The sequence below is a fragment of the Oreochromis niloticus genome, linkage group LG23 (genome assembly GCF_001858045.2).
Source record: "Oreochromis niloticus isolate F11D_XX linkage group LG23, O_niloticus_UMD_NMBU, whole genome shotgun sequence".
Lineage (NCBI taxonomy): Eukaryota > Metazoa > Chordata > Actinopteri > Cichliformes > Cichlidae > Oreochromis > Oreochromis niloticus.
Window position 1 is genome coordinate 40,735,535 of NC_031986.2, and position 16,946 is coordinate 40,752,480.

Here is a 16,946-nt window from a genome sequence, read left to right on the forward strand (position 1 = left end):
AGAAAAAACACATTTGCAATGCCAGTGAGACTTTTATCTTGATATATGAAAGTCTCTTTGCCATAAACTGATTGCAACTTCTGCTTTGTGACAGGATAGTGCTTACTGACTCAAAATGAAAGATATGGCTATCTCAGCCATATGTTTGACGATTAAAGGCCAACAAGTCACGTTCATATACCAGCAGACATTATTTGGCAAATACTGGAAATCACCGAAACCCACTGGTAGCTTGGCCGAGGGATAAAGTTTAGTTGTAGTATCCCACTCGCAGGGTTCCACAAACGCAAGCACACACACACACACACACACACACACACACACACACACACGAGTAAATGAGATCATATGAGCCTACTTATGCTTCGATAATTTTTCTCACTCTTGAGGTTCAGTGAGTGCATTTGCCAAAAAAAAAAAAAAAAGAAGTGAGCATTAGAGACACGTTTCCTTGACTGTGTGACATGGTTTATATTAACACAGAGCAGAGACACTCAGGCTTCCCTGACTCCTCTAACGCAGCTGTGGAGACTAAACTGCGCTTCTGACATCCGTCACTTGGGCTTTACCTCACTCCTTTAGTCACGTGATGCGCCTCTGACTGGGTGGTGGGCGTGTGTTAAGCGGTGGGGTTTCATTCATAAATACTTTTAGCCTTAAAGTCCACATTAAAGTGATCACGGAAGAGTTCCGCGTTATTGACTTCGCCCCTCCACTCCCGAATGGACCAGGATAGTTGGGTAGGTGAGTGCTTACCGTCGCCGCGTGCCTACTTTTTTGTGTGCTCGTGCACCCAATTCAAAATCGTGAGCTGCCTTTCTCCTCTCTGTCGGTGCCACCGACAAGACTGATGCAAATCATACACCAAGATCTATGTAAACGGCTTTGTTGTTTTCTAAACAGTTTTTAAGGGTGGGCTTCATTTCCTTCGATAATGTGATTACACTTAGAAAAAAAAAAGAGAGCGAGATTGTTATCGGCTTAAACCTTGAGTAGGAAACATCTGCCAGAGAAAATCCCCATTAATTTGTTCCAGGGAAAAATATTGCCCTTTGTAGCTACAAGAGACAGGATACTTCCTCTACTGCAGCAATCTATTTTAATAAACTACTTATTACATGATTTAAATAAAAAGATATCCATGCTTTGTTCTATGGAGGACGGAAACGAGATAATATGTTTTAAAGATACGAAATATTAAAGTGAAAACGATGCACTGTATGATAGCAGTATTGCACTTGGTAATGCTTGAATTTTGTTAAGCATGACTGGATACTGACTGGTATTGCTGGGACACCTGTGTCTTGCCATCTGCTGTGGGAATACTGCTATCATCGGGATTTGCAACAACGCAAAAGTAAGCAGTCCTCAGTAAAGTGTGAGGATGCACTGATTTTCAAAGCTTACCTTCATGGATTTCTTCATTTTTGAGTGCAGGTCAATAAAAGTAGTATATCTGCTGTTTACTTCCTGTTACCAAAGACGTGCTGGGAGAGGTTTTCATTGCATTTATTTTAAATTGTAAGTAATTTTTAATGATGCTTAATGATGTAGGGACATCCCAAGAAGATGTTTCATTAATACGAAATCCTTACTATTTGCGGCTTGAACAATGTGCATCATTCTGTGTGTCTGTTATCAGCCATGCAGCACTACCGTCCTGTTGCTCTGAGGCCAGTGGGTCGGCCCTGAGGGGAAACACCGCTGCTCAGGCTCAGTTGGCTGGGTGCGCTGAGGTGGCTGAGGATGCAGCAAGGGAGCTGAGGAGGAGACTCCTGAGCTACAGCCTGGCACACACATTCAGAGCTGCTACTGCTGCTGCTGCGTACTGCCCTCCACCAGGGTAAGATTACTGTCTGATAGGAAGCAGGATGTGGTACAGTACTGCAAAGGAAAGCATTCTGACCACAGACTGATGTGCTTTCTGTACAACTATTCATGCTTGGACGGTGGATGCAGGGCTTTAGATGGGCTGGCAGAAAAGAGCTCGGCTATAGCTTACAGGTTGTGGTGCTGAAGTTGAGCACCGCAGTGACTGGCAGGCGAGCAAGGCGTGCTGATTGCTGCTGGCATGTTGCTTCTCCCTTGCTGGGTGAGTAGATCCATCCAGGGTTAGTGTGTGTGCGTATGCGTGGGCGTCTGGTGCAGCAGTAGCAGAATTAATGGCTGTGATCTGTAAGAGCAAGAGCCAGCAGCGGTAGTGGAACTCAGCTGCTGGAGCCAGTGTTTAGTAAGAGTTGCTGTTTCCCTCTGTTCTCTGTGTTTGTGTGTGTCTGTGTGTGGGGGAGGTAGATAGAGTCTTTGGACTGATATGGAATTATGGGTGATGATTAACAGCCAAGATGCTAAAGCTTACATGTTCTGTCGGACTCGACGCATGCGTACAAGCACAACATACCCATTTGGTTTCTTCCTCTTCTTCCAGTCTTTCATGACTGTTTTGAAAAGATTATTATTTGCTGTCACTGGCTGTCACACAGATTACACATTACAATAATTTCCATGTTATTACACATCAGCCTGCATGGCTGTTTTAGGCTTATATGCTCAGTATTTCTGGATTTATTGACACAGATAGAATGCAGCACATTTGAGCTGACTTTGTAATTTGATGCACATCTCCAGTTACAGTCATTTCCTTTGTGTATTTGTGTGTGTTTGTGCATGTGTTATCTCTCAGGGGGATTCTCTAGTTGGCCTGGACCATGAGCAATGAGTCTACCGTCTGGAACAGCCTACCAGAAAACTCCACAGTAAGTCTGCCTTTCACCAATGGCTTATTCTCAAACTTCCTGTATGTCCTGCATGTGTGTGTGTGTGTGAGACGCTGAGCACCAGAACCATACTTTCCCCCCATATTCTCTTCTGGCTGGATGACCGGCTAATGGAGAACATCCTGACCTGGACCTGAAATAATTAAATCTCTGATCTAATCTCAGCTTTGATTTCCCCTTGCAGAGAAATTACAGTGTGACGTCAGAGTCTAATGCTCATTAACACTTGCAGAGTGTTCTCCATCGCAGAGCTCAGAACAATGCTCCACCTATTCATCATGTTTCTGAAATCGAGTCTATTATCCTTGTATCATTTTGTCATCTATCACTTTATTAAAATACTTAAAAAGTACTGTTATGTAGCTGACATGAGCCAAATCAAACCTACGACGGGAACACATTTTTACTTTTAAAACAGAGGAAAAAAAGCAAAATTTAACTTCAGTGACGTGTCTCCTAATGTACGCTTAATTCACTCAGCTGCAGTCCTCGCTGTGAGAGCTCTCCCATAGCTAAAGGTACACTGTAGACAGGTTAATAGCCCTGGCATGTATTGATTCATTGCACTGTCGTATTTATAGATTTACTTTATGCAGACCAGCCAAGCAGCAGGACTAAATCAATCCCGTGAACTCCACGGTGCGACTGTGAACGTAAAACGCCAGCAAATCTAGTCTACTACTGAGGTGTCAGGCTTTTCATGTTTCAGTGTTTCAAACCAAAAGACTGTAAATCATTCACTGTAAACCTTCACGGTGCTAAATCATTCACAGTAAACCTGCACGGTGCACACTTCTGCATGGCGTTGCATATTTGGTGCAATTTCTGCCATCAGGCATGATATGTATGACTTTATTTTAGCAAGAGTAAAAATAACAGGTGAAAAATCATAGTGAGAAGAGTGGAGGTGTGATTTTTTTTCCTTTGTACCTCTGTCTATCAGCCCAGAAAGACACAGCATTATCGTCAGTGAGTGTTTCAGTGCCTACTTTGGCAACACAGGAAACTTCACTTCTCTAATTTGCAACATGTTGCTCCTTCTTTTTAGACTCAGGAGATCCCACTCGAGGTTGAGGAGCAGCAGGATGGTTATGTGCTCCTCCTGGTGATCCTCTCCATCTTCTTGGTAGGAACACTGATATTCATCTCTGTCTTCCTCTTCGCTTGCCGCCGTGGAGGGAAATGCTGTGCCAGGTGGGACACAAAAATTATGTATTTCTTTTCTCGTAAAATAAAAAATAAAAAAATCTATATATATCAGAACGAATAACCTTATAAGGCTTGTGATGCCCACACTGTATCTTGGTGCATTTGATTCAGCTGTGGTTATTTTAAGATTAAGTTTTATTATAATATTTTAGGCTGTTGCTGTTGTCACTGTTAGCACCAAGCAACAATACCAAACTCTACATCCTTGAAAATTTCCAAAAATCAACAGCCCTTGAAATCCACAATTTAAAAAAACAAAAGAAAAAAGATTCAGGTGCACAGGTGTTGTTTTACCCAGCAGCATAAAAGTATTTTGTTTACAGAGACTGCTCTCTTGCTTTCATGCTACTGCTATTTCGAGACAAACCAGTTCTCATATCAAATCTGTATACATGCATAATAGATAAAGCTTATTGCAAATGACGCTAACAGCATCCTGTAATATTATCCAGTTCTTCACTGTGACGTTATTAACAGGCAAAAAGTGAGCCATCAAACAAATGAAAGCATCTTTGTAACACAAAAAAGCTATATTGCAGTAGGTGGTAAGAAAATAAATGTTGCCCTACTGTGACATCTCAGCATGTTAAAGCAGAACAACTCATTATACATGTCTTCCATTTGAGTGTTGAGACTCCCATGAGGCTGCTATGAGAACGCCTTAGTGGAAAGACATCCAATATTCATGCTTATTTATTTGCGATTCATGCGTGTTTATTGTACAGCAAGATGGCTGACCCTCGAGACTCTTTGTCCATCTCTACAGCAGCACACATTATCACGTATACTTGAATACATGAGTGCACAGCGCCTAGATGCAGATAAACAAAATGCTCAGAGGCTGAGGCATGAAAAGGCTGGGAGAGAGCAAAAGGAGAATCAGACAGACCAGTACAAATGATGAGTGTAATGAGATTTCATAGCCGCCATCGGTGGTGATTAATCTTGTGTTTCAAACCAGTGCTGTGTGTACACCGCTGAGAATATATACACACAAACTCACGGGCATACCCTGAACGGGAAAGGAGGAGCCACAGAGGAAATGCAAGACAAGGAGAAGCACAGATCTGAGTGGAAAGAAAATTCCCTGAAGTCACTTCACACCCACACAATCCACACCAACATACACCCACCAACATACACACGCACATGCACACATGCAACTTGTATCTCTGCACAACTCTGGAACAGGTTTCAGTTTCTTTTTTCTGCCTCATCAACTAGACCCTGTGTGTGGGATTTAAGCAGCACTGTGGAGGATTATAAGCTACTAAAGATGTTAAAACAAAAAGGGCTGCATGAAGGTATGCTTATAGAGTAATAGACACTCTATCTGCTAAACAAAATGACCTTTATTGTGCATCTCCTCTGTGTCCTTAAAGATGAGTGTAAGTGTACAATCCAATAAAGCATCATGCTTTATCAGTTCAAGAAGTCCCCTGGCCCTGAAGGTTATCAAGTTACTGGCAATGATTTAGGCCTTCATTGATTACACACCCAAGCAGGCCATTTATATAAAAAGCACAGTAAACTTTCAGTCCTAATACCTTATTCTGAGAGTTGTTTGATCGCTGAATTTGTAAGCTGTTCACATGCAAGTGAATTAATAAAGCACAAGAACTCAATGTATAAATGTAACAGTGACTCGAGAGAGGCGTGACACTGAAAGAATTTTGCAACAGCAATGATGATGGAGCATAACTTCCAAGGAGAAAAACATTGTTAAAAAACTTATTCTGGGACCAAAAACACACTACCATTATAAGCAGCTTGCATCAGATTTGACTGGAATCGCAGTTTTTCTGTCCCCACTGACCAATGAAATTAAAACGGATTTGGAAAACGCTTCAAAATAAGTGTGCTGCAAACTGCCCTTGGGCACTTGGAGGTGGCAAGGTGGAGTGATAAAGCGTGCTTCTAGAAATATGTCTCGCATCCACACAAAAACCATGCGTACACATTTTCCTACTCAAGCACTTGTATTTATAAAAGAAGTATATATGTATGTTTTTGAAACAGTATCAGTCCTATCATGGAAATGTGTAATGTTAGGGAAAGCAGAAAAAACCTGTTGTGCTGAAGTCCAACTCCACATTTTAATTCTTGGACTCTTCTAGAGTAGTTCTAAATAATCCTTATTTGTCTTATAATGTGTCTTGGAGCAGCCTCTCACTTGATCATCTGTCTGAAATTAGATGTTTTAGCTTCCTCATCCCTTTGAGCTACATTGTTTCTGATTGGATGAACCTTACAAACAGAGTGTTTCACTTCTGTAGTCACAGCTAGAGCTATGTGCTTTGGTTGACCATATTAAGTATATCTACTCTGACCAACATCACACAGAGCCAGGAATAGAGAAAACTGTCAGAAATAGAGGGGATGGAGCAGCCTGAAACTTTAGTGCACAGGGTTTACTTGCACATGAACAGATGCTTGTTGTTTAATATGAGCAGCCATTGTAACAGCATAATTATGACAAAATGAGGTAAGCCATGATATGTTACATTTAACATACACAGAACATGCATTTTTAATTTACACCTGTTTAGACACATACCTCTATTTCAATAATTAAAATGTACCATTAACAAATGTTAATGTGAAGAATGCAGTATGTACTAAATTCTGCGAGGTTCTTATTTATTTATTTATTTATTGGAGGGATAAACTGTGTATATTTTAAATAGCTGCTTCTGTCGAAAATTGTTGAGCATAAGGATGATTGCTTTGACGATACTGAAGGATCTCTGTAGTCTCAGAAAAATTAATTTTTTTACCTTTTTTTTTAACTTACTGAGTTGACAACTTGCATTACTTTTCTCCTTTCAGAATTTTGTTCTGTTTGTGATAGCAGAACTGGGACCACCAAATACAACACAGGGACTTTTCTCTGAATTTTACATTTGGTGAAAATGTGCTTCTTCTTTGCAGTTGTCTTATTAGCCTTCGTCTAATAATCTGCAGTGGAAACAGCACTGTCATATCATGAGTGTTCACAACCTTCCATGGATAAGGTCGGAACGAGGCTTGTGCACACGTGACCATTTATGGTGATGGAGTTGTATAAAGGAAGGCCACGCATAAGTGCAGTTTCATAAGTCTGACAAAAAAATGCAACATTTCTGCTTTTGTGCAAAAACACAGTTTTAAGTGTATCACCACAGACTGCCACGCATGTGGCCCCAGGTGCATTATTTTGACTAAGCTGAGGGTCAGATAGTAACGCTGATCATAAGGCCTTGTTCTGTGGTGTCCAGAGTGCCTGCCTGCATCAGCGGGGTCCATCAGATGAAAGACAGACTTCAGGGGTAATCATGTCACTGCATTGATCTGAATGTTTTTGTGTGCCCCAGGGCCAGCAATGACCCTGAGAAAACCAACAACACCTACTTGGAGGAGTCTCAGCCCACCCATGGTAAGAGAGAAAAGGACTAAAAAAGAGGAAGGAGAAATGTGAGGGAGGGCTAGAGGAGGAGACAGGAGAGAAAGAGGCGAGTAAGTGAGTGAGGGAGAAGTAATGGAGATGGGGAAGCTGTGAACTGGAGAGATGGGATGATGGCATGGATATTTTTATCACATCAGCACAAATGTGTAATGTCTATTCCATTAAAATATTGTGATCTCATCCCAATTAGCTGAAATAGCTGTGCAATTCCAGGAACACATTTTGACATTGTGTTGCCAGTGAATGCTATCTGTGTCCAGTGAACAAGATATATTAGAGGCAGCATGTGTTTTGTACCACACTACTTTTGCAGTGCATTTAGTTTTCCAGTCAGCAGTTTGCAATATTATCATAGTGATCCTCACAGAGTTGTCAGGAAAAAGATGCTTAACCTCATCATTACAGCCAGAGCAGATATACAGACCTGATCAAACACAGAGTTTTTAATGTATTTGGGGGGCATTTTATATTTTTATTACACAGTGCAATAGCGGAAACGAGTAGGAAGAGAGGTACCCATGGGGACTTGAATCAGACACGTTTTCTTCAGCGCTGTAATATGCTGTGTATTCATCCTAATGTAATATTAAACACCACTCGTTACATGAACCCAGCACACGAGTCTATTTAATTCATCCCAGGGAGGACATGAATGCTTTCGCAAAATTTGAAGGCAATCCATTAAAATAACTGCTGAGACACTTTATTCAAAACCACACTGACACATTTCATAGAGGTCTAAAAAACAGGAGATGAAAGTGGGAACTTCCTCTGGGGAGCATGATTCTTACAAAGTTTGGCATCGGTCCATCTTAGGTAGAGAGCAATTTTCAGTGAATGAATTAAAGCTGTATCCTGTTAGTCAGACTGGAGTAAAACACACCAAAGTCAGTGGGATTCATAAATGGTATTTCCATATTTCAGTTTGTACTAATGCAGTTTAGTCACTGACTGACAGACCAGCATTACAGCTGAACTCACGCACTTACTTCTATTCTTCTATTGTTCTGTCCTTGTGCTCTTGCTATTTTTATGTAATTATCGTTCTCCTCTTCCTTCATTCTGGGCAGAAATCACCATCAGGGTGGATGAGTCAGACTGCCTGTCCATGGCCAGTTCTCATGACCAAGAAACAGAGCGTTTCCTCTCCACTGGCCCCACAGGCCGTCGCGTCTCCTTCAATGAGGCTGCGCTCTTCGACCACGGCAAGAAAGCCCAGGAGAAAGGCCGCAGGTTAGAAAGCCAACACAAACAAAGAAGCCCACATTTGCTAATCTCTGTGTTGTTGAATCGGCATTCACCTCTCACTGATGTAGGTTCACGCCAGTGCTTAATTCTTTGTGAACTCAAAGTATCTAAACCTTTTACTGTGTCCCACATGCTTTTGTTACTTTAGAGTTCAGAATAAAATCAGTCTGCATTATGTATGCTTCGGACACAAAAAGCTCTCACCCTTTGTTATTACTTTACTGCCCTACTTTTCCCTTAAAGCTCCGACTCTAAAATACTAATTCTTCTTAAAGCCTAAATCTAGAAATCATGGTAGTTCTAATGGGTTTGAAGTCAAATATCTCCCCTTGGTTGTTTCCCTCTTATGCAAAGATAAGCTTCATGATTTAACACTCATGAAGAATTCATGCAACTCATGTCTCATCTTGCAGGAATTTATAGTTTTTTAGTAACTCAGCGTTGTCCACCTCAGGTACACTCTGACAGAGGGTGACTTTCATCATCTGAAGAATGCCCGGCTCACAAACCTCCACATACCTCCTCCGGCCCTCAAGATAGTCACCATCCATGAGTGCGACTCTGCGGAGAACACCATCACGATGACAACGCGCCCTGTTGCTAAGTCAGCCCTTTCCATCTTCCAGGTGACAGCCTTGACCTGCCATTCGTACTGATGTAACAATAGTCATTAGTATTCACCAGGGCCAATTAAAACATCTTTTTTGGGGGGTCAGGTCAAGAAAATGCGGCAACCTAATGAGTCCAAACATAGGGTTCAGGGATCATTTCAACAGACCCAGCATTAATTTTCCATTTAGGTAAAGCTGGGATGCCAGCATGGAAGGAAATCTGTCCTTGAAATTAATTGATATTTGTTACTTTAACACAAAAAATAAACTTTTCTAAAAGAATGTAAATGCACAGCAGTTATGCATAAGATAACAAAGTCTAGTTTTATTTGTGCTTTCCTGCAGCCAATGCTGTGTCCCTTGCCGCAAACAGCGTTGACCAGCCTGAGTGTCAGTCCAAGCTGTGCCCTCCCTGGAGATGCTCTCAACTCTGTGGTGGACAGCACCAAAGAGCCAAGCTCCACTTCTGTGAGCAAAATATATAAATATATATTATTTTACATCACCGTGTTAATATATTTTGTTGTGCAAAGGCTAGTGTCACACAACATTTTTATTGCTGAGGAGCCACACATTAAAGGTACATGAATCCAAAGGCCTTCTAGATGCTGAGCATGCATATAAATGATTTGTAAGAGGTCGTGCCATGAAAAAAAGTAAACAAGGCATTAGTTTAGAATCTAGGTCAACATGGAGTTTGTGGAATGAATATTTAGTCATTTGTAGAGTGATACATTTTCTTAAGTCAGTCAGTCTTTACACCCACAAGCCAGTCAACAAGTGAGTCATCCACACAGACATTAGAGGGTCACGTAGCCTGAGGGAGGACCAGCAAGAATGATGGCTGATGGGTAAACAAGGAACATCACTGTCAGATAGGATTTTACACAGACTACTACTCTTGGCAGGTTTTCTTTTTGACTATGTTTTTCTCTGCTCAGATTGAAATGATGGGAGTGGGGCCTCGGGGCAGAGGCAGCAGTGTCAGTGTGGGAGAATCAGCAGTGCTGGGGAGCGGTGCCTCTCCTGCTGGTGGCGGTGCAGGCCAGAGGCCTGTGCTGCAGTTCCTTACTAAACTGCGGCGCCATGCTAGTCTAGAGGGGGCCAGTCCCTACTTCAAGATCAAGAAATGGAAGCTGGACAGCAGCCAGAGAGCATCGAGTCTGGACACCAGAGGTAATGGATGGTATCTCTGTGATATTCTTTTTTAGAAAAATCAGCACCAGTGCAGCAAGGAAGTACAAATAGTTCTTCCTGGTCCTCTGTTTATAAAACTATACTATTAGACTTTTATTTTTTTGGTTTATTTGTGTGCGAAGTATTTGTGCTGGCTTTCTCTCTTGGTAAACATACAATGGTTAAACAGCAGGCTTTAGCAACCAACTGTGAGCTGCCTTTTGACTGAGGTGGAGATGTACACACAAGCATAATAGACAGATGGCTCAGTGACGCAAAGATTGGTCGTTCCAAATCAATTTGAGCCCCTGAGTAAATCCTCCACACCGATCCTCCTTATCCTATATACACACTTGTCTGCGCTCGCCTCTTCTGTCATACCAGGGGACCTAAAAAAAAAATCACAAAATCTCCTCCGCAGTTAATAGAAGCTTTCTGCTGAATTAAATGTTACTTCACTCCTGCTGTCATACACCTATAACTCACAGCTCTTTCTTCATGTGTGATGCGAGCCAGGCTCTCCAAAGAGGAGACAGTTCCAGCGCCAGCGGGCCGCCAGTGAGAGCATGGACCAGGATGATAATGATGCACATCATATAGACCTCATCCAATACATTGCCCGCACCCATGACGTCACCTATCGCCCTAGCCAGCCCACCACACGCCTCCTCTCGCCTCCTTCGACACCACCCCCCTCCCTCGGCAGGTATCTTTAATTCCCTTGCCATTCATCCCGTCCACTGCTTTGCTGCCTTGCACTCATTTCTTTATTTCAGCTAGAAAACCTGTGCTAACTACTTGTAGTAATCTACAACTCAAAGTCCTAATTCTCCACCACAGTGCGTTAACACAAAAGTTCCTAAACTAAATAAAAGTGTAACTTATCATCTTGTCTTTTTTTAGACTAATTGTTTTTCTATGATCCTTAATTAGATGATATCACACAATGCAGAGTTAAGTGTAAATACTCTGTAACCAAAGTCTGATCTGTCTTCTCAAACAATGCCATTAGTTTGAGCCACATGGAGAGGATTCCTTGTGGAGAATTGGGACGTGGGGTTTATAACAGGCACACGAAACCATTTCATTGCTGACTTGATAATGTAATGATGTCTTCAAAAGTACGATTATAATATAAGTTTGCAACTATAGCAGTGCAGGTTTTTTTAGGGTTTTATGTTACGCAACAAAAACTGCTGATGCTCATACATATTTTCTTACATAACTATTTATTTTCTTACACTGAATATGAAACAAATCAATGTTTTCGGTGTACATTTGTTTTATTGCTGAAAATAAAATCAACTTCTGTGAACAAAGAAATGCAATGATTCTTATGCTCATTTCCTCAGGTCATGTTATGCTCGGTGCATTACGTTTATTAAAATTCCCTGCCCTAATGAAAGCACCTTTCCAGAGTTTACGCAGTTTCAGCTGTTCAGCTAAGATCACTTTAGAGACATGCAGCTGCAACCATTGCAAGTCATGATAATCATTCTGTGCTCTGTGAACACAACCATGTCTCAGATTAACATCCTATTTAGGTAAATGCTCACTGACACTTGTGTTGCATGTCTCTTTGTTTCTCTTCTTCCTCGTCTCTTTATTTCTTTTCATTTTATCTCATCTCTCCATCCCTGTGTGGATACTGCAGGGTAGAGGTAGAGGTGATGGTGGAGCCCAGCTGCAGCCATGGAGGACCAGGGGTGATTGGCCTGTCCCCTGATCCCCAAGAGGAAGCGCTGTCCTTGGCTAGAAGGGAAAGTGCAAACCAATCCGACCCCCTTGATCCCCAGGATCCCCAGTCACTTTACAGAGACATCTGGACATTACGTGCAACTCTCGAACAGTACGCAGCCTCTGACCAGAGCAGCAACAATGACAGGAACTCAGTCTGCAGTGATGCTGACAGTGTGTGTTCACTTGGTGGACGAACAGACACAGAAAGAGGTCTCCCCAGCTACCCATCCCAGGATTTAGGGGATGAGGGAGAGGGTGGAGAGGATGACAAGGACTTCTTTGTCTATATGGATGAGAAGATGGAGGTGAAGGAGTCAAAAAAGAAGAAACAGAAAAGCACAGACTCAGAGCGAGGGAGCAATGATGGAGAAACGGGGACTCGTAAATTACTGCAGATGGACAGCGGCTACGCGTCGATAGAGGCTCCGTCTCGAGGTCCGGAAGATCTGCGACTGTTTGGGAGCAGCAGCATCACCAGCAGCCCCAAAGACAGAACAGCCCACGAGAAAAGGCATCATTTCACCAATGCAGGACGAACTGGCACGATAGGTGAGAGTTTTGAATCTCATCTCTTCGAGGAGGAGCCTGAAGATGAGTTGTTGTTGGGTGCCAGTGGAGGAGTTTCCACCGAAACAGGTGCTGGTTCACTGAGGTGGTTTCCATATGGTCATGTGCTCTCTCCTCGAGAAGCTGCACAGCTTCCACCTCAGCATTTAACCCTGCACCGCCGAGACTACAGCATAGATGAGAAGACAGATGCGCTCTTCCATGAGTTTCTCCGCCATGACCCTCAGTTTGATCAGCAGGAATCCCCACTAAGAAAGCACCGGTCCCGAATCCACCTACGCAAGCAGTGGCAGCGCCACAAGCAGTGGAGCGATCCTGGTGTCAGACACTTCCAGTCCTCCTTTGAGAGACAGCGGACACCTCTAAGGAGGGGTGACAGTGTAAACTATCCCCTGGACACAAGCTACCACAGTACGCTGCCCCGCATCGTCAGTGCTCCTGACGAGGAGACAAGCGATGGGACCAGCAGCACACCTGAAACTCCAAAGGTAGAGCTCCAACAATCTGAGGATGGAGAAAAGGTGCAGGGCGCCCCTGTCAGAGACACTGAGGACCACACAACCTCTTCCCCTTCGCCTCTTCATCCCTCCATTTCAGAGAAAGATGGAGGACTGACTGAGCTGCCTGACCCTCAGGATGACAGCAGACAGTCTAGCCACCCCTCTGAACCCCCAGATGAGCGTTCACGTCAGCTGCTCGACTCATCGGGATACGGTCCACAAACCATCACAGCAGAGCTAACAGACAAACTGAGTGCTAACCTGGATGAGAGGTTGTACACGGGCCTTCGCAGGACCAAGGACACAGCTACAGAGTGTGTGACCGTGACAGCCACACACGCTTCTCCGGACCACAGCCCAGTGTAGCAGGGCTCCAATCGTCCTCCTCATCAACCTCCTGTCTGCTAATACACTCATTTCTTTCTGTTTGGTTTGTCTTGCTTCAGTTTGAATTAAACACCAATTTCCAGATAACCGTAGATACAGCTGATCCACCAGAAATGTATCCACTCTCTCCCTGCAAGTGTCAGCATCACAAAGCTGTTGAGTGTTCCCATTTTACAGCTCACTAACATCGACATATCAAAAATCATACAATTTTAGAAATAACTGCTTCCTCATTAAGTGTTTCTTTGTGTGTGTATTCTCTTTATGCCTCTTTTGCTGTCTTTCTGTCTCTGCTCTCCAGTAAAAGTAAATAAGGCTGAGAGCTGCTATGGCCTCTGTACTCCTTGATCCACTGTGAAACCAGGTGCTATTAGACAAGTAGAAGGCTAGTGAAGTGGACAAAGCAGTTACCTACCAGTGCTGTGAGAGTAAATACTGTAGTAAAAACATAGTTGTGAATTCAAAGATTGCTTAGAACATCATAATAAAACTATGTGAATCATAAATTATCTTGATGTGGCCTATTGCAGGGCAACACAGACCCTTTAAAAAAGTAAAATTAGTTTAGTAGGCTTAGTTCCTTTGAAAGATTGACCCAAATAAGGAAGACGCTACGCTACATGGAGTTGTTCAGAGTGGTTGTTTAGATCAGTGGTGTCCAGCCTGTTGGTTGACCGGATGACAGAAAAGGTCAAATTGAGGACATCCTCTATCACCAAGTGTGTGATTGAAAATGCTTCTCAGCTTTGTGACACATTTCTTGTTTACTTGTAACTTTTTGTTTAATGAGCAGTAATATATTTTTGTACATCTGGCCTGCTTAGATGACAGCGAAAACTGACAGTGCGGCAGGTTTAAAAATGAGACGTCCTGTCTGCCAACAGGCAGAACTATCAGACTAGACAAGATCCAGCACTCTGGTGCAATGATTCTTCATCAGTCAAAAATCCATCAGTAATGTACAACTCTGTAAGCTATGACTTTTATTACTTTGGGCATCACTGCACTAACAATGAGAACAGAGCCAGAGTTGTGTTTAAAGCCATGATAAGCGAAATTACATAAACGCTATTAGATATGAAGCTACAGCTGAATTAATCAGGCAGGCATGTTCTCTCATGCTTACAAAACAAACTTTATTTGTCAACATATGACATTCTAATTTCTCCCCCCCTCCTCTTCTTCTCTTGAGAAAGTTGACAGTGCAGCAGATTCCTCCCTCGGGGGCTTTATGGCTTCCTGAAAGGTTATAAAACTATCAGAACGAAGGCCACGTCTGTGTTTAACTCGACTTTTTCTCTCTCTTATTTTGCTTTTTTTTGCAATGAAAAACAAGCTGGAGCTGTGACTAAACTAAACAAAAAAAACATCATCAGATTAGGTTTTTTAGGCAGAGAATTCAATGCAGAATATGCATCGAAGGGAACACTGTAGATGATGGTGTTGAATATTAATCGTACAAGGAAACGGGGAGTCCTCCTTGCATCCCCTGTCTCCCTTTACTTCTTCTTTGAGGTTGGTGCCATGCAGGCAGTTGAAAGGACTGAAGTGAAATATCCGAGCAGACAACATTATCCTCCTCTGTTTGTTTGGGTGGATGATGATGATGATGCTCCTTTACAGTCTGCCCAAATTAGATCTTTCTCCTCTGTGTGACAGGAGTCTCCTAAGTGGACTCTGAGGCAGAGGCTGAGTTTCCTATTACGAGAACAGTGACTGAGAATAAAGGAGATGAACTCAAATAAAGAATAGGGAGCCTAGTGTTTTTTTAATTGCTCTTGTCTTCCCCCCAACCAACCACCCACCCTACACACACACACGCACACTGAACAATTATGTCACAATTAAAAACCACAATCCCCTGGAGCAATTTTGTGCCATCAATTATTGTTCTTCCTATGTTGGTGCTAGTAAGCAGGAAGGGAAGAAAATATCAACAAATCCCCCTTTCAGTTAGGATGGAAATGACACCTCCATGCTGATAATTATTCATCCCATCCTGACAGTTCATCTTAAAGAGGAAAACAGCTACGTTTTCCACAAAACGCCCCCCAAAAAGCCAAAATGTCTCAAACGTGAGTCAGTTTGAGACAACAGCAGCCACAAAAGAAAACGGCCATAAGGATTGAACTGAAATCAGTGCATCTGTACAAATATTACAGTTTGCTGTGTATACAAGCACAATATCACAAGATCTAGACTGTATCAATATCCTTTATTAGGTTTAGGCAGATATTATATAACTGGGGACACTGTGGTAAATGGTGTTTGTATACTAACCAGTAGCCTGACAAATGCGTTGATGCATAGCAATGTGTTGGTCTGCATGAGTTCAAATTTTAGTGCAAATCTTCATGTTTTCTCAGACTGATGGTACCGATCCAGTCCATATTTAATGCTCAGTTGTTTAATGCAGAAGTCAAAACACTGGTATGACTAGAGATTTTGTATTTTATGGGATTTAAGAGTCATTCTAGGATGCTGTAAACAATGAGATTTTGTGGGATTTATCTCTTTGAAAGTAGAAGTATTTCTGTATTCCTTGCTTGTTAGTAAACTGCTTATTTTCTCAAAGGAAAAAAGAAAAGATACATTTTCTTAACAACTTTGCTTTTGTTGATCCGAATCTATTGAGCCTTGAGGGACCAAATAATTTTAAAAAAGTGTTATTTTAGGCTTGTTTTCCAATCTGTGAATAAATGAATGAAGCAAAATTGGTTATAGCGTGCCTTATTTCTAGGGAATGGTTGTTAATCAAGGCGTGGGAAAGGATTGCAGATAAGGTTCCCTCTCATGAATCTCATTTCATTTTTTTCCCTGTTGCTTAGGCTCATATTGATTCCTTGCCTCTTCTTATCACCTCCTCCAAATAATTGGGAGAGAAAAGCCAAATCCTCTCTGTGATCTACAAAGGGAACTTTTCAAATGGCTGCCTTCCTCTTCACACCTTATAATCTGTCCTTCTGGTATACAACTTAGACTGGAAAAGGATCAGTAAAATACAAAAAAAATCTATCCCACTGCTTGGTGGTTGAGTGGAAGACACAAAAGTTGATCACAGCTCAACACATAGCCCACACCCATTTGAGCATGTTAGGAACATATTGACGGCACAGAATAAAAAAGTTGAGGGATCGCCAAAGTTGATCTGTTACTGTTATGTCCAATCAAAACCCTAAATGTCTACCTCATGGTGGAACAAAAGGAATCAACAGAGTAGAGCTGCTTCCACACACAACTGCCAGACAGTGGAGAGGATCACTTCTGAATATTGTCACGAGTAGTTTCA

General features: G+C 42.3%; 1 protein-coding gene across 7 annotated transcripts; it reads left to right on the plus strand.

Moving 5' to 3' along the window:
* Positions 1-512: 512 nt before the first annotated feature.
* Positions 513-16,371, plus strand: cbarpb (CACN subunit beta associated regulatory protein b). 7 transcript variants are annotated; one of them, XM_025903068.1, is made up of 12 exons: positions 513-744; positions 1,643-1,843; positions 1,960-2,092; positions 2,681-2,753; positions 3,823-3,968; positions 7,337-7,398; positions 8,499-8,661; positions 9,131-9,302; positions 9,633-9,755; positions 10,229-10,463; positions 10,980-11,169; positions 12,118-16,371. In XM_025903068.1, exons 4-12 carry the CDS (start codon positions 2,706-2,708, stop codon positions 13,634-13,636), a joined length of 2,658 nt encoding a protein of 885 aa, XP_025758853.1. In that variant the 5' UTR covers positions 513-744; positions 1,643-1,843; positions 1,960-2,092; positions 2,681-2,705; the 3' UTR covers positions 13,637-16,371. The 7 variants fall into 7 exon arrangements, with proteins under 7 accessions (XP_025758853.1, XP_019207628.1, XP_005479051.1 ...); XM_019352083.2 differs by lacking the exon at positions 1,960-2,092; XM_005478994.4 differs by lacking the exon at positions 1,960-2,092 and having other exon boundaries at positions 513-740.
* The last annotated feature ends 575 nt before the right edge of the window (positions 16,372-16,946 follow it).